This window comes from Periplaneta americana, chromosome 7 (genome assembly GCF_040183065.1).
Source record: "Periplaneta americana isolate PAMFEO1 chromosome 7, P.americana_PAMFEO1_priV1, whole genome shotgun sequence".
In the NCBI taxonomy this organism is placed as follows: Eukaryota; Metazoa; Arthropoda; class Insecta; order Blattodea; family Blattidae; genus Periplaneta; species Periplaneta americana.
In genome coordinates, this window is record NC_091123.1 from 113,749,527 (window position 1) to 113,768,440 (window position 18,914).

Below are 18,914 nucleotides of genomic sequence, written 5' to 3' on the forward strand. Positions count from 1 at the left end.
ATCTACGTAAAAATCTTGTTTCATGAACCTGTATTCCTGTATTCCATAATATACTAGTAATACTTTCCTTGTTTCCTCTAAAATACTTATTACCATATTCTTCTATGCTTCATTTTTGCAGTTTTTGTTTTCGGCATCGTTTTCAGTCATATTACACTGCACTTCACTAATACACAACTCAAACTTTGAATGTGATTCAGTGAGCTTCAGTTCCTTTTCACTGCATGTCTCCTTGTGTACTGAAACGTACTGTACAGATACTACTCCACTGTGATGTCAATGTCAATCCTCTACATAGTCAACCAAGATGCATTCTCTAATAATAATAAAAAAACACTCGATCCAAAATAATTATTGTGTGTTCTTGCACTGGATGGGAAATGAAGCTCAGTATCACTTAACTGTTGATGCATACAGCTTATCGAAATCATTCCACAGCTCTCTTGAGGGCAGCCAATGTGCCGAGAGTTGATGAAATTATCGATGGATCCTTGATAAAAAAAAAAAGATGGATACTTCCTTTGAAAATGAGGCTGCATTTGTTGACAGGAATGTCGTTGCTTTCTTTAATCAAATTTAAAATTGTAATTTTCTCATTGTTCATAAAATTGACTTTCTAAAGGAGGTTAGTAATTTTAACAAAGTCAATAATGACGTGCATTATACATCATCCAACCAACTCATCTCATATCAATTACCTACTTTTATAAAAATATGAAATGAAGAAGAAATAATTTACTAACAATCTTACATGTTTATATGTACTTTATCTGTCAGAGTCATATTTATGAAACACTATTGACAATTCACAAACTGTATTTGTCAAAGCAAGTAAGAATTGTCACAAAACAAATGTTACAATATTCTGACATTGTAGAATTGTCATGATTGTACCAGTGCCGGATTTAGTTATAGTGCCGCCCCCAGGCAGTGCTGAAATTTGCTGCCCCTAAACTCCCACAAAAAGTTTATAAGCAGCTATTATAATAGGTCATGTTTAGTTTAAATTAGTTTTAAATGAAATGTTACAATTCAGAAAACAATTACTGGAATCAAAATACATGCATCTTAATAAAATGTGAATTATAAACATTTCCTTCGCACTTTCTTCACGGAAAAAGCATTGATGATGATCCGATCTGACGAAGCCCATCAGACTTGATGCCAAGAAATATATTCAAACTTACTCATTACTGCAACAAAACTGATTTATGAAAGTCAGGCTGTAGCTGTGGTTTATTTTTGAGCATTGGTTTTGTTGGTGGTATAATATTACGAGTATTTCTTACTTCAATAGGAAGTATAAAGTGAATTGAAAAATAAACTCCAACTCTTTGCGGAATTAAGCTTTCATATCGAATTATATAGTGCACATGCTGGAAAGTGATTCAATAGTATTGTTGATGATATATTATATTGGAAATGTAACTGAGAGTTGTGGTTACTATTCATAGCGATAAATAATAAACACACATCCAATTGATTTTCAACAATGCATTCTTGTTTATACAAGCAGTTAAATTTAAGAAGTTTCACAGTATAATAACGTGATACCGGCATTACAATATAACTATGCACCTGCAAACTTTCCTTTTTACCCTTACCACAACTGCGACAGTGTGATAACAAAACAATATCAGACTTCCATAAGGTGTTCAAGAACAAACTTCAGAAAAGATTTACCAAAAAAGAGTTAAAAAAAAAAAAAAGTAAAGAGAGAGAGAGAGAGAAAGCCACCCCTTCCCCAGAAATTGCCGTCCTAGGCAACTAGGTTGCCTAAATCCAGCACTGGATTGTAGGACTTGTCAGCTTTGTGAAACAGGGCCTCAGGTTTAATGTCTCCGCCTGACGGACAAATCACTATCAACAATGACATATGCCTTCTTTTCATATCTATCAGTCACAAATAATTTGGATGGTCACTGTTAGTTGTGAGATAATCTTGTAATGAAGCAAATAATTATTCAGTTTGTTGTTGTTGTTTCCTAATGCTGAATTTCTGACTATGAAATCATTGGCTCATTCCATATCAAATCAACAAGGCACTCAACCCGACCGACTCAGATTTCTTTCAAAATATGAGGGTTTGTTTTACCTGCCACGCTAACTAAAACTGCCGAGTTTCATATGTCCTGTGCTTTTCGTTTTCTGTCAGTGGCGTTTCAAACATGAAGAAAAATAATATTTTTGTAAGCACACCACTTCAATTAAAATTATATATCTCAACAATGTCTCCAGATAAATTTATAAAAATTGGGTGATATATTCTTAATATGTGATAGTTTTTATTGTTTATATTGTTTTCTGATGTATTCAATTACACTAAAAGAACATGGTGAAACAATTTTCATATATTCATATTTAAAAATGAGGGGGTTCTATTTTAAGGAAAAAAAAATATATAGTACGCCTCAATTAGTGATATAATGAACTGATAAGTTTCAACTTGGAATCATCATAGGTTACAAAGATAAAAATTGTCACTGCAAGCATAAGCTAACCGTATAAGTCGCGATAATTATGTCCCACACATTCGTTATATTTAATTATATTTGATCATATTCTTGAATGTCGCTATGTAATTTAACATGTAGTATATAATTCGAATTTTTAAAATTATTACCTCAAATAAATTGTCACATGGATTTTGTTAAACCTGAAGTTCTGTAAGAAATGCTTACCTTTCATTGCTGAGATGAAATAGCCTGATCATCTTTCCAGACTAGCGTTGTTTCAGCTGCATTTTAAAACTGTTTAGCAAGTATAATACCCATCCTAAACAGCAGGACTGTATGAAACTTGTGTTCCAGGCACTGCGGTGGATTTTGCAAATCGAAGAGAAAGCATTTTTTCCTCTTCAGTATAGCTTTTTTCAGTCACATAAACGGTATTAATGTTTGGGAGATGATCCCTTGTCCAGTCGTACAATTCCCTAGGTGTAGTTATTTGTTTATCGGATGGTCTCTGCAAACTAGCACAAGCCGCAAATCTTTTAAGTGTCCCGTCCCACCTACAATGTCACATGCTCTTTTGCCATGCGATATGCAAAAATAATGCAATTCTGCTGGAAATCCAAAATCTTCTTCATGTAATGTGAGGTTCAGGAAATTTTTTCCTATTTTTATACTGACCAGAAAACCCATCGGAGAAATATATCATTTTCGTGGCGAATTACAGATGTTTGTTTTAATGACTCCATTAGATATTTTTGAAACAGACGTACAGCTGTAGTGTCATATTTCGGGCAGTGTGAAATTATTACCACAGATTTTTAAGAGACTGTATTGGATGACGATTCGTTATAATATATTACGAAAGTATGAATGGTTGTCTGCACATTAGTCCTGTGATATGACTGAATTTCATCTTGGATTACGAAATAATAGTTTTCAGCAAAGTCGCCTAACACACCAAGCTGACATGGCTGTAGAAATGATTTCATATCACGTAGAAACTTACTTTGTTCAGATGATATAAATGAGTGAGTCAGTAAATCACCAAGTTTCTCCAAGAGACAGTCGAAAAATTTGCCTGTGGGTTTCACTATGGTCTCAAGCGTTGACCAGTCAGTTGTCATCCACTGGTTGTAAGTCACTGATTCACTGAAGTTTTATTCGAAACATTTCTCTAAACCCTCTCTTATTTTGAATGGTTCAGGACATTCTGTACATTTCCTGAACAAGCAATTTATATGAGGATTGCACACCATAGTAGCCAAGAAATGTTGAGAAGTTGTAAGGTATAATGAAAAATTTTCTAGAAATCCACGTAGACCTGAAACTTTAATAAACTGCTTCCGGCATAAGTTTTACATTCTGATGAGGACACAAACACAGACAGTATAGTTCCACTAACTCCAGCTGGAGTACAATTTCTTGGTCTAAGAGCTGAAAATTTGGAGAATATTACCTTCATTTCAGGGTTAGAATTTTTAAACGCTGGATATAATTCATTTCTGCTCATGTGATTTACTACCTGATTCTTTAATCATAACAAATATTTCTTACCAGGCATCATTCAGCTAATCTCGTCAGAACAACAGAATTCTTTAACTTTACTGGCAACAGCCACGAGCAAGGGTTTTCCAGGTTTCGGATTTGGTGAACACAAAATTCCCTTTTCCTTTGCCAGGACTTCGGCTTTCCGAATTATGTATTAGGAAGCTGAAAGAACTTTTTTTATATTATTTACGCTCCAGCTTTTAGGTAGTAGTGTTAAAACGGTGATTTTCTCACTTTTACCTGAATTTTGAAAATTTTCCTGCAACTGAGACAAAATTTCAGAATCAGGACTTGACAAAGGTCCTGGTTCCTCGGCATCTTTAATATCGAAGACTTTATCTTTTAAGACTTTTTCAATATTTTCAAATTTCTGTCTCTTATATTTCTCTTGTTGTAGCCTTTTTTGTTTAATAAGGAACACACCTTGTTCAAAAAGACTTGTATTTAATGAACTTACATTTGCTGTAGAATCGAGGTATTCTTCATTACTAGAGTCATTCTGAGGATTCTGCGTCATACTTTCAATAGCAACATATTATATTTTTATTTCTTTGCGACACATAGCACACACCTTTTGTTCCTGTTTTAAATCAGGAAATACATTAAGCATCCACGATATAACACTTCTTAAATGTTTCCTTCAATTACAATGCCCTGATTTCTCGAAGGGATTGCAGCAAACATATAACTTATAACGCGACTCCATTACATCGCACAAAACTACCACATACTACAAAAACTAACGACACTGCACTTGAAACAGATCGCATGTTTTGTATAAATTGAAGACTGTATAAACTGCCACTCATGACGGCCTGACAGATCGATGCCGCAGATAATCACAAAAGTATGAACTCGCATGCATCCAGTGTTGGTGTAAGATGAGTTTAAGTGCTACAAACCAATACATTGATATATTTTTTTACTGATATTCCTGAAATGTTACCAAAATGAAACTTACACCAAGGGTAGAATGCTCTTGCCTCTATAACATACTTTTTTCGCGAAATAATTTATGTCCCGCATTTTTAGATATTCAATGTTAAAATGTGATTCACGTGACCATTCAATAAAGAATTCGATACTTTGATGCAAACCTATTTTTATTGAAAAGTATGATTCCTTAGCTTTAAAGTAAGCCCAAGTTTAAGATTCTACCTCAATTAGAAGAGAAGTTATGAATTATTTTTGTTGGCATAGTATGCAACATTTTTACATTTTTTCTCATATTGACAGAATTGCTGTATGGATATTGTGCATTATTGAGCACTAAAATTTTACATAATTAATTAACTTAAGGTTCTTTACTATCCCACCAAATTTAATGAAAATCTGAAGTGGTCGGGTTGAAAAGTCCACTTTTTTGTGTTGATTTGACATGGAATGGTCCCATTAATTCTCTCGCTCTCCAGTGTTTTTCACTCAAGGATGCCAAGTTGATAGTGGCTGGGCAGTGTTGAAGATTTTGATCCATTTCCTCTTGAAGATCACATAAGGGGCAGAGTGGTGAAGGAGATATTCCAATCCTGTGGAGATGCTTGGCCAAGCAGTCGTGGCCCGTAAACAGTCTAAAAATTGTAACTGCATTCTTCCTTGGGTATCCAGGGACGTTTTGGGTTGAGACAGATTCTCACCTCTTATTTTTGGAAATTAGGAGATGATTTGTTATAATTTTGTGATACTGTGAAATAATTATTCTTTTTGTGGTATAATAGGATAATTGTGTAGCAGGTTTTTGAATAGTACCACAGCCCTTTTTGGCAAGATGATCAGCAGTGTCATTGCCAGTCAATCTGCAGTGTGCTGGTAGCAGAAAGCAGAAAAAGATGGTGCTCAATCTAAAACGGTTACATTTCTGCGAAACTAGCACTTCAGTTTCAATTATTCAGTTTAAATGTAGCCATAATTTTAATCAAAATGCAACAAATTTAACATTTCTGTAACAAACATCTGCAAAAATAAGTTGTGCAACAACTATATTTGAAAACATTTTATTTCACTGAAGTTACCTTTGCAGTACAGATATCAATCTACTGGCATCTTCTGAATGCTGTCATTGTAATGAATATAAAGGTTACTACTATACTTCACTGAATTTTAGTGTAACTGAAAGCTTATTAAGTATCAGTTACATTGAAAACATTTCTTATTATTTATACCATACAGTAAATAAAACACTGTCTTTTAGCATTCTTAAAACAGCCTAATATTTTTGTCTGATACCTGAGATCACTTTTTCTTACTAGAAATGTGGTTATACTTTCAGCATCATACATCACAAAAGAAAATATGTGACTGAATGGTTACCTTGCTACAGACTGAAGACAAATACAATGTCAAGTAGGTGGTTATACTTTCAGCATCATACATCACAAGAGAAAACATATGATTGCCTGAATGGTTGCCTTGCTATAAATTGAAGGCAAGTACAATGCAAGCAGAGACAAAATATTTTTCTTTTTTTTTTAATGTGTATACATATTAATGTATTTCTCCAAAGTTTTGGAATGCAGTGGCTAGCTGTCTCAAAATCTCAAGGTTAAGAAAATAATTCTACATCACTGTCCTTGAGTTTTCATCTACTGCACACACACACAATGCAACTTTGCCTTTGAACAACTGATTAAATTATAAACAAGTCACAATGTTTACTTTGTAAGCTGTTTAATACTCGAAGTGAAAGAAATGTTTTGATAAACATAATGTAAATGCATAAATAACACTTGTTAAAAAAGATAATTGCTTATGTTAATGTTGTTCAACCAAGCTCATCAGGTTGTTCATGAAAAGAGGACCATTTATGAGCCTTGTATTCCTTACCTTAGTCCCAAGTGTAATGTTCCTTTCTTCAATTGATCAGTAATAGATTTACGTTTTGGTGCTTGGGATTCTTCATCAAAATTTACATATATTTATTAACAATTTATCAATACCATTTTCAAATTCAGAAAATCACTACTCAAATTCTTAAAAATTCCCTGCAGATGCTTGGGGGTTCTTCATCAAAATTTATATACTATATATATATATATATATATATATATAATAAAATTTTTTAAATTAAGGAAATCACCCAAATTCTTAAAGATTCCCTGCAGATTATACAATTTCATTTATACCACTCCGAAGGTCTCAATTAAGGATATGCCATATATTAATTTTATCTAAAATCTTTTATGCCATCCTAGCATTATAAACAGGCTGTTACTACATCGAATATCATTCATAATTGGCATATTATGGAACAGGTGCCGATAAAAAGTAACGTATTTGCTTATGATGTAATACCGGAACACTTGGATCGGGATGCATGCATCTCATCTGAATATCTTCTACATGCCATGTAACAAGAAATGAAATGCAGGACAGAAGGTAACGTAACATTTATTTCCAATCTTTAACAATTTTGTATCACTTTTGTAATATCACATAAAACAGTTCTGTGGTTCAAAGAAGCTATATTAACAAAATAAAGGAACATTTTGCAACTAATCGATATATACTTTGAACACAAAATATTGTCAGCTATGGATCCCAAGTTTCTTTAATAGTTTTCCTACAATTTATAATGCTAAGATGCCATAAAGTGTTGCATGCGACAAACATTCACTCATGCCATAATCATCAAAATTATCCACTTGTTGCATAAATAACCACTGTTTTTCAATTTAATTTTTATGGTTATCTTTCAAGATTTCATTTTATTGGTGATATTTACGGTGCAATAGTTACAACAATATTCTTCTTTAATTTATTATATTATTATTAATTTCCGGATCCTCATGATCATTCTTAATTAAGGCTGGACAATTTATTTTATTTTTCTCTAAATCTCTTTCTCTCTATCTTAGCTTTAAAGATGATATGATGAGGAAAATAAAATAGACTTGTCACTTTTCTGGAATACTGTTGTAACTCAAAAAAAGCGAAAATTGAGATTTTCGTGAATTGGTCCAAAAAAATTCAATTTTTATATGGAATAGTATTCTATCTCCGAAGTTATACCAATTGCTGCTAAGTGGCAGATGCATCACTATTAATGGGAACCAAATAAAATTGTGGGAAAATTAAAACATGCTCTTCTGCATTCTGGAAAGGCGATGTTATGTTGTAAATTCTTTTCAAGAGACTTTTTCTCCCCCCCCCCCACCCCTGCTCAAGCATTTTCTTGAGTTCATTACATGTTTATACAGCAATCATTTTAAAGATAATGTCCAGCATTTCTGAATGTTTCCAAACTTCAAGTTTAATATATAAATAATGGCTGGTAACACTAAACATTTTTACGAAATTCAGAGATATATGTAAGGTAAAATACAATCAATATGTTCCACACTGTGTAACTGTGTTACGAAATATAGAACGAGAAACAATATCATACAATTTAAAATGTACTATGTAATATATGACATTACGGTAATCATTTCATCATTTAACTGAATTCTTAATACGAATATAGTGAAGTCTCTTTACAATGAAACTCAAGATTGTAACTAGAATTGACAGAAACAACAGTTTTACCACTTATATTGTTCAATGAAATAACGAACACACAGGGTTTAGTAACAAATTAATGGAATTTTAATTTTCACTTTGTGTATACATTAACTTTTCGAATTCCTCTAATTGCACCTTCTTATTTTTGACTCCACTGTAACTTAAATGCAGTGTTATATCGAGGGTGTCTAGGTAAAAGGGCTTAACTCTCATTTCTTAAATACAACTTTATTTGTTGTAATTAGTGTAAATGTGGGATAAGCCCTTTTACCTGAACATCATCGTTATACCTCTCAGACTGCAGTAAACATTTCCACAGATGTATGTTTTAAGAAATACTTAAGACGCTGCTTAAGACGAATTTGCTGGGGTCGTACCACATTAAAGTTGAAAGGCTCTCCTCGCATAACACCACACATGGAATGGTATATAAGGATGCTGTAGACGATGCAAGGAATTACTTTATTCTATTTTATTTACACACAATGTAATTGTAAATATGTATTACTGAAATGACGTTTCACATCAAACTTTCTAGGTAAATTAGGATAATATTGTGTCTGGTGAATAAAAAAAAATATAAGCATTACTGTAACTAGAAGTTCTAGAAGAGTAAAATTCCTAAGGATCCAATTTATTGCATACAGGTTAATCATAAATTTAAAGTAAAGTCTTCTTCAATAAACATACACCACACAGCACCTACATCTACAGTAATGCTCAAGTATAAGAAGTAATTTATCTCTGGACACTATTATACCCAGAAAATGCAATATATATCCAAAATGTTATCATCAGATAATAAATTTATCCATAACAATTTTACGAAAGAATTAAGTTGCCAAAGGAAAACCTACAAAATCTGGAAACACTAGAAAACACCAAAAGCAAATTGTGCAATATACCTACTCCAATATACTTAATGTCTCCATATTTTTTTAAGGTAAAACAGTATACATCTTGATTACACAACTTTTAACACTGTATCACTTCGGAATATGTATGATAAGATTTTCTTGTGTTAAATTTTAACATACCTTGTTTAGGCCTACATGTTTCGACCTATTTATGGGCCATCTTCAGAACTGGTCGTTGTTGGTCTTGGCACCTCTTGTTGTTTCCTGTGTGTTTCTTGTTTCCTCACAGGAAACAACAAGAGGCGCCAAGACCAACAACAACCAGTTCTGAAGATGACCCATAAATAGGTCGAAACATGTAAACAAGGTATGTTAAAATTTAACACAAGAAAGTCTTATCATACATATTCCAAAGTAAAACAGTAATTTCATCATACACAATTTCAATGTAATTTGTACGCGGGAGGAGAGATTTTAATTTAAAACTGGGACTAATTTACACATGTATGCAGTGTATAGTGTGTTTTCTACACAAACCCGCCACCTCTACCCATATTCATCCAAAATTCCGTTCGAAAAATGTTATGTCGGTTTTAGTTTGTGTGTCAAACAGTGCAGGAGTGAAGCCAAAGTATTCCAGTTTAATAACTAAGCAGTGTGGGAGAGAAAACTTACGTTTATTTATTTCAGTTCTAATAATGATGTGTTATCAGAAAATAATACAGTATTGTGTTCAATTTATTAAAGATTCGTTGAACAAGCCATTTTCATTGCGCACATTGAATTGTTAAATCTATGTAACGATAAATTAGTACTATCCAGTTTTTCATAACTAATGCTCAGTGGCGGCTCGTGGGTATCGAATTCAGGGGGGCTGCATACAAAAATAAACCATGCAACTTATCTTATTTAAAGATTAGTTCCATGCGCCTTGTCTTGTAGGTTGCAAACTTTTGAATCATCTTCTTATTAAAATCTGATGTCATTTAACATAGTCTTTACAATAGAAAACACAGCTAATGCGGTCAGTCTCTCTTCTCTCATCGTATTTCTAAGATAGGATTTTACTCTTTTCAAACACGAAAAGCAACGTTCTGGTTCAGAATTTGTCATTGGTATGGTGATAGGTATGCGTAGTAGTTCTACAACTTCTGAAAATGAGACCTGTAAGTTCTCAGATAGAAGAAACTGCAAGAGCTTGACTGCGCCACTGATATTTCTGAATTCTTGTCTCTGATATAACACAGTGAGTTACGTTTTTAGTTTATCTTTATCGAACATTAGAAAAAGCTTCACACATACATTTAGATCATTTTCAGGAAATGAGCTTTTGTAGCATTCAAATTTTTCTTGACACAGAAGAGAAGATAATATCAGATGATCTATGAACTGGAATCGGGTATTGGCTTGTGTGATAATGAGATCACATACTTCCTTAGCTGCCGCAACCCTTGTCTGAATCCCTTCGACCTTACGCTTTTTAGGGTTTTCATTTTCACAGATCTCGCTGCTCAACTATGCACTGGTCCATATTATTGTCTGTATGGCATTAACAAAGCTTGATATGCAGAGTCGGCCTCGGTAGCATAGTCGTTGCGGGTTCGATCCCGGCCCAGGTCAATGGCATATAAGTGTGTTTAAATGAGAAAGGCTCATGTCAGTAGATTTACTGGCATTTAAAAGAATCCTGCGAGACAAAATTCCGAGACACCGGCGATGCTGATATAACCCCTGCAGTGTCATTAAATAAACCATAATTTAATTATTTTATATGCTGGCGATATTGTAGTTGCTTGTATAATATATCTACATGATACATCAATAAATGAAAAAAACTGAGCCAGAAATTGAATTCAGGATCTTCAAGAGCATGCACCAGGGTGCTTGCCTCATTTGTTGTGATGTTGTTAGATGTTTCAGATTCCATTATGGTTTGAAAACATTCTAGCAATGGCTCCTTCTTCTCATGAACAACATTTACTGTTCTTATTTTAAAACTCCATCTTGTTGCCCCAGCTGATGGGATTGTCTTTAAAACACATTAATCTATACAGACTGAGTGGAGGTCATGAGAAGAAATCAGGGATACTGGATAAATCAGCAAAAAATATGCCAGCCTTTGTATTTTGTTTAGCGGCTCTTTCCATTATGAGATTCAACTGATGGGTACTTAATTTCACATTTCTCCTGAACTGTTAAGGTTCTGAACTGAATACACTGTAAATATTGTACAGAATTAAACATTGTTTGCACTTGTTATGCTCACAACATTAAAGAAAATGTATTTAAAACTGCGCGCTACTGACAAGCTGCTGCAAATTTTGCAGCGCCTGGTGACTCTTGATTCATGGCCAGGGTCAGCAGGGGGAGGGGTAAAACTAACGCGCAAAGCATCCGAGAAGAGACTGGCAGCTCCAGGGGAGGAAGTGGGTTCACCCATAGTCCTTGTCTCTGGCTTCGCTCTGGCAGCACCAGGGGAGGAAGTGATTTCACTAACGATTGCATTAGTGCATGTCAGTGAGAGCGGAATTTTAAAAAATTCGAGCTGCTAAATAGAGACTTTATAATAAATGTACTTCACAACATAAAACGAGACAAGAGTCACAAATGTCTGGGGGTGCTGCAGCTCCACAGCCCCTCTTCGAAAGCCGCTCCTGCTAATGCTATTGGTTAGTGTGTATAATTCCGTGTGCACAGTGATTGCAGGAAGGTCTTCCAGTGCAGAAAAGAATAAAGATATATGTGCGCAATAGCCAATAGTGCAGGAGAAAACACACTTGAAGACTTAGCAATCATTTCAATAGCATCTAGTTTGTTGGAGAACATGTGAAATAGCCTACTCAAGATTTCTTTGGTAAGGTGATCACTGTCTTTGCATCGCAAGAAAGAATGATCAAGTTCAACTTCTGATAAAACTGATGTTGCAGTACAGATGAATCAATTTTTGTAACTAAAACAAAAGCTGCTATAAGTATCAAATAAAGTGGTGGTGGTGGTGGTGGTGGTAATAGTATCAGTAATATGATATACCACGGATGATGATGATGATGTAGGAACTTGTTTGACCTATATTTTGGATCTCTGCTCGCCACTGCCTAGATGGGAAAATCACATAACTTGTAGATCATATCGTAGAAAACGTCACAGATGAAACTTTATTTCTACCAAACATATGGGCAAATAGCATAGATTTCATAGAACAGACCACTAATGCATACGAGAGTTTCCATCCACACTACAATTCCCACTTCCATCACCTACATCAAAATCTATATGACCCAGATATTTCATACACAGTCTGTGATCAGAATGAAACAACAAACGTCAACCTGAAAGAGTACCGTAAATCTAAAGTACATCATCCTCTTAAAAAAAAATGAATGAATATTGCCTGCGATTTGTTACGTATCTCATTTAACCAGTCAAAAAAATTTTTGACTAAACAAATGAAACCAAGTGGATAAAAACGTAAGGTCTAAATAATAAGAAAGCAAGTTTAACCAAACCTCTGCCAGTACTCAGTCTGGAAAAGTGAGAAGAAACTGTAATTTAAATATGTAATGTAATATGTAATTTAAATATGTTTTATCCATCATTAAATGGTGGTCAAATGTTGCAGAAACCCCAATGGAGTGATAAAAACATCAACTTATAATATATTGGGTATATACAGGGTGATTCACGAGGAAAGTTAAAAAATTTAGGATACGATATCTTAGGCCATTTTAAGTGACAAAATTCATATGAACATAGGTCCATTTTCGAACGATGGCGGAGCTAGATGCATTTTTTTGGTAAAACATCTCGCGCCAATGTGAATCAGACGTTATCACATGCTGCTGAGGTGAGGCAAGGTCAAGATTGCAATGAATGACGTAACATTGAAATCTGCATTGTGAGCGATGTAGATAAGAGAAACAAACCGGGTGGTGGGGCATTACAAATGTCCAATCGCCTGCCCTTGTCTGATGTAATGACACAGAACCCGCAGATAACACAAATAGCCTACACTATCATCAATTCACAGCAGTTCAGTCAGCTACCTACAGTACACTAGATGTGTATCCGACTATACCAGAAATAAAAATAACAAATACTATATGTTACTTGAGTTGAATGTAAGCAAAATGTATGACATATACTTAGAGACATGTGAGGCTGACCAGCACCGTTTGAAGGCAGTTGGTAAAAACTACAAACAAGTAGTCACTTATGACTTTTATTAGAGGTTTTTGCAGGTAATTGGTGAGCCCAAAATAAAAATATGGCACTAATTCAGTTCTTTTTCACTTAGGCTCATGTTGGTAGATTAGAAACTATTATACAGATTTCCTAAACCAGGCCATGGCTTTATGCTCTGTGACAGGTGCTTTTGTTTGACCACGAAAAAAAAAAAAAAAAACACTGAGAACAGAGAGGATTTTTCGGCCACAGGAATATGAGACCATAGTGAAGATGTCACCATTGAAGTTCAATGTAATCTCGGTGAAAACTAATATGATATGGAACTTCGTAGGCCATCTAAAACCCTACTTCTCAAATACAGTTAAAATTCATATCAAAGAGAGATTTTTATGTCTACTTATAATGTGTTCCATTATATTCATAATAGTAAGTGTTTCTGCAAGCATGTCTATCTCCTCGAAGTTTAGACTGCAAAATCAATATCACATTAGCCAGCCTTGTATCTCCATGACAACCTGCAAAATTAAGACACAATATCATCGGTGGAGCAGTACATCCAAGTAATGACATGTACTATGAAGAACTGAATATTATCACTTCAGCCAGATGGAGGCAGTATTGAATCACTTACAGAAGATGAAGACCACATTTAAATGATTCATTGCACATATAGTTTTGATCATTTTTTATTTATTTTGTTAGCATACTCATACTCGTATTATGAGAGAAGTATTAATTTATTTCACATTATTTAGTTATGTAATTAACATGCAATTTTCAGCCATTTAAAAATCTTTTTAATGTTTTGGTGCAAGAAAGAGGTAGCTCCATTATATATTTATATATCAGTGGCAAAGCTACAGTGTAAATACTGGGTAGGCTGAAGAAATCTGCTCATCTTATATCTTTTTTTTTTATACAACAGATGTTTATCGGCTTTTCTATCAAAATTGTAAGCTCCTTTTTTTTCATATCCCCAACTTGAAAACGGTTTCTCTTTTAATTCTGCAAATAAAGACCTCAATGTTCTCTCAGTATGAGCCATTTTACACAAAGTAAGTGTTTAACACACACTTGCATTCGCTTTTCATTAAACTAACACTCAACAATGCAGCATATTCACATAACATCAACATACCACAGTGTATATTGCTACGCTGAGGTTAGCAACACCTCCTGCTACTGAATCATAGCAAATCGTACCCCCTCCTCCCTGGCCTTCTCTCAAGCTTGCAAGTGCCACTGCCTGTGAGCAATCACTATGAGACTTCTGCTACAAGCCTCTCTCACTGAACTGTTCACCCTAGAATGACTGCCAATATTGTTATTACTAGGGGGCGGATTTTGATGAAAAGTCATCTTATTTTTCACATAAGGACGATGCCTATTAATATAGAAATCCTTTCTATGTTAATATCAACGGCGTTTTTGAACTAACAGATCATTTTTATATTTTTTTTCGGCTTTTTTTGGTCATTTTTAATACTTTGAAGAATTTTTAGATCATTTGGAATGCATTTTACTTTCTTCTTTACTGACAGATCTGTTAAATCTTTTGCTACGCAAATAGGTCAGTAGTAATTAGCTACGGAATAAGTGAATAACAGTGAAGTTTGAGTTTTATAGTTTGAAACAAACTGTAAAGACCATCCTTCATTCAACTGAAGTCTTCACCTAACACAATGGAAGTAGTATAAAATGCTTGACAACAGCTTAGTTTAAGTGACGACTCTGACCGCTACTGTTCTTTTGTCGGTATGAGAATGTCTTTAGAATTTATGTTTGGAAGGGGAGAAACTTTCACCGTGTCCTGGACAGGACGTTGCATCCCCATGGAAGGGAAGGAACAGTATTTTTAACACAAATATTGCAAGAATGCAAGCTACTCCCACAATTTGTTTTGTCATTCACACTCCTCCATCTGGAAGATCTGGTAACAAAAGTGAAGAATGAAAGGAGAAAGCACTTACATGGACCACCACCGATTGAAACACATTGCAACCCTCATTAAAATTTATAGTTTTCCCTTAAAACCTTCATTTTATGCATACTCCTTTACCTTTAGCTTAGCCAAATTCCAGGAAGTTGCCTCCTCTCTCCGAGATTTGCTGGGCAGTCATTGAAACAAGGTGACTAATTTTTAAGAAGTTATTGTGCAAGTACTTTGAATAATATTTGAATGTCATTTTCTTTTAAGTTCATGTCATTTTTCCATTAGTTTAAGGGCATTTTAATGACCATTTTAAGTAGATTTTTTGGTCATCAACATCCGCCCCCTAGTTATTACGAACTTATACTGCTATTAGATATAATAACTGTAACTCAAGTTTTTTTGGTAGGCTAAGCTTCAAAAGCCTCATAAGTCTTCACCACTGATGAATACAGATTATATGAAATGCGATGGAAGTAAAAATTATTGCCAAAAATTACTGCCTGGAAGTAGGGAATCCGAAAATATACTTTAAAGAACTTCATATGAATTGCATAATTTTTAAATCTGTTATTTGTCTCTCCTGAAGAATTTTGTAAAATGAAGTTAACCCCTCTTGCATCAGACCCTTCAATTATATGTAATAACATTTGAAATTTTCACTTATAAACTTACAGTAAATCAGTACTTTAATTTTATAAATGTACAGTACATATTATATTTTATGTTTCATAAGAATGAAGATGTACATAACTGAGTTTATGACATAAAATTACTTATAGTACTGCACCATGTTGTAATCTACTTTTCTCGTCCTTCTTATCCCATCACTTGTCACTTACACTGAATAAGCCATAACACAGAGATGAAGTATGTTGTTTAAAAGCGCATTATATCAGGCTTTCAGTGCATGATATATCCTCCTCTCTTCACCACTTCAGGTAAACACATTTTATTTTTAAATTTTAAATCACATCATTTCATCATATACATCAGACTTGCAAATAAGCAGGTGCACACGTGCCCTAGGCATATAAATATTTTCACAGGCACCTGAATTTAAAAGAAACATGCCAAAACTTACATTATGTAATGAATATTTCAAATGTTTAAAACTTCGTATAATTTTGTGATGTCTATTGTGTTCTCTCTCCTATTATGTTTGTTCTTAGAGCATATTTTGTAGAGAATTTTCTTCATTGTTCCAAAGCGGATTGGTAAAGGGGTAAGTACGCAATTACAACGCTTGCCACTACCACTAACACCATCCCTGGAATCTGTGAAATATGATCACGTATAATGTCACTCAAGAGAGAGCGAAGCCTGACACAACCTGTTCCCTTCCCTTTCCTTTCTCCTTCTCCAAGCCAGTTGTGTTTCCTCTCTCAAGCAATTCCTTTCATGTCCTAACTACTCATTGGACCAATCTTCTATGACACTACATGCACAAAAGACTTTTTTTTTTTTTTCAGTTCACAGGTTCCATTGACGGTATTTTTATAGTGTTTAAGTTATAGAAAGAAAGAGGACTGATGTTGAATGATCAGTGTCGCCAACTTGCGGTTTTTTGTTAGACATAAATAATATTAGTTATTACAGACGTGGACAAATTATTAGCAAAACTGACGATGTTTATGGTATAATTTTACAAAATTTGACTTTTCAATTTTGACTGCAGTTGACATTTTTATTTCTGAGTACTATAATCATAAAAATGTCAATAGTAGTCTAAATTGAAAAGTCAAATTTTGTAAAAATGTAAAAAAATCGTACATTTTGCTAATAATTTGTCCACGTCTGTATTTAGGATGAGTGTCGTTAATATAAGAATTTAGCAGATTTTCAAACTACTCTTAGAGGAAAAAAATATGGAATATAGCGGCCTTTAAAGAAGCAATAAATCAGATAAGGAAGTGGGCCTGTAGATTTTTTTTAGTGTGTTTCTAAATATTCTGTGCTTATTTGCAAGGCTGAGATGCACACTAGTTTTACTGAATCTTCTTATATTTGTATATCTTGATATCATTTATATGTTCCTCACAAACAAGGGACAAAAAGCAACTACAAGCACACACACTCTCTCTCTAGTAGTCCACTGAAATCAAAGTAAACTGCTTTTATTTAGACTTGGAATTAATTATAACATAATCAAATTCATATGTATACATCAAACATAACTACATTGTTAACATTTTATTATTTTTCAAAAGAAAGGAAAAAACCAAAGACAAGGAATAAACAGGAAAAAAGTAAGAACAGAAAGCAAGAAAACAACGAAAGAATGCAGGAAAGAACAGAATGTGGAATGAATAAATATTTCTGCTTGTTGCAACAGAAATGCAGTGTTGAGACTGAACATTAAAAAGTTAATATATTACTGTTATGTAATGACATAAGATATAAATGGAATGGACAAAAGACTATTAGCATAACCATTAACCAACAGGATGTATCAAAAACTATTAAATGTCTTTTAAAGATGGTCAATGTAAAGAGACTACACTGTTACATATAAAATTACAGGTTAATATCAACGACCCAAGCAGCAGAAATGCTACAATGAATTGTAATACAATTCTGATTTTCTAATTCCAGCAATTTTCTGGAGTAAATAAATTTATATTTTCAAAGCTGATTCAGCATTAAGCTGCTAATTTCGTCTCTTCTATGAAAATCTATACACAAAAATGTGTTGACCAATGCAGAACTTCATAATGAGTGCAGAATAAAATTCATACCTCACTTTTACACATTTCACTTTCACACTGCAAGATAACACACTTGACAATCACAGAAGTTATAATTACAAAAAAAGTGTCCCACCAAACTTCAAGTTCTTCTTAATCTCTGTCTAAGAACTTATGTAATGAAAGCAATCTGGAAATTCTTAATAGTAACAACAGTATCACATGAATCAAACGAAACTCCTATTCTGATCCAATGTGAGATACAGAATAACAAGCACTCCAGTTTCTCAGTAAAACAACTCGAACTTCTAAATAATGCGTAAGTTATTATGTCAAGCGCTTATGGCAAAAAAAAAATACATATATATATAAGAGAATTTTTCGTTTCCAAATTCCGAAATACTCTCAAATGCTGACAGCAGATATCACAAAAATAAAATTCAAATCACCGAAAGATAAGGATTGAAGGATGTTGAGTAATCATTTGCATTAGTAACTCAAGACAAAATGTGCTCAAGGACCTACTTTTTCAAGATGCAATTTTACATACATTATGCGGTCATTAGGTGGTCCACTGCTGAAGAGTTGTGCAGATTCAGTACGCAAATGGAATGAATCGCCTGCAGAATAATAAATAGAGCATCTTTCCACATAACAATGAGATGTTCGTGAAAACATTACCTTCCTTTGAGCTGGATCACCTGCTGCAGGCCCCACCTAGTTAATTAACAAATAATTATGTTAAATAGGTTTCCAT

The 18,914-nt window shown here is 33.9% G+C and overlaps 2 protein-coding genes across 3 annotated transcripts in view; one reads left to right on the forward strand and one right to left on the reverse strand.

The window, feature by feature from the left end:
* Window positions 1-18,914, forward strand: part of Coprox (oxygen-dependent coproporphyrinogen-III oxidase) — a 120,567-nt gene that overhangs the window by 59,624 nt on the left and 42,029 nt on the right. The gene's annotated exons all lie outside the window — the stretch shown is intronic.
* LOC138703367 (uncharacterized) overlaps window positions 5,977-18,914 on the reverse strand; it is an 88,100-nt gene continuing 75,162 nt past the window's right edge. For both annotated transcript variants that reach the window (XM_069831188.1, XM_069831187.1), the window contains one exon: window positions 5,977-18,874. In XM_069831188.1, coding sequence (XP_069687289.1) covers window positions 18,671-18,874 — 204 coding nt within the window. In that variant the 3' untranslated portion in view covers window positions 5,977-18,670. The remainder of the gene's footprint in view (window positions 18,875-18,914) is intronic.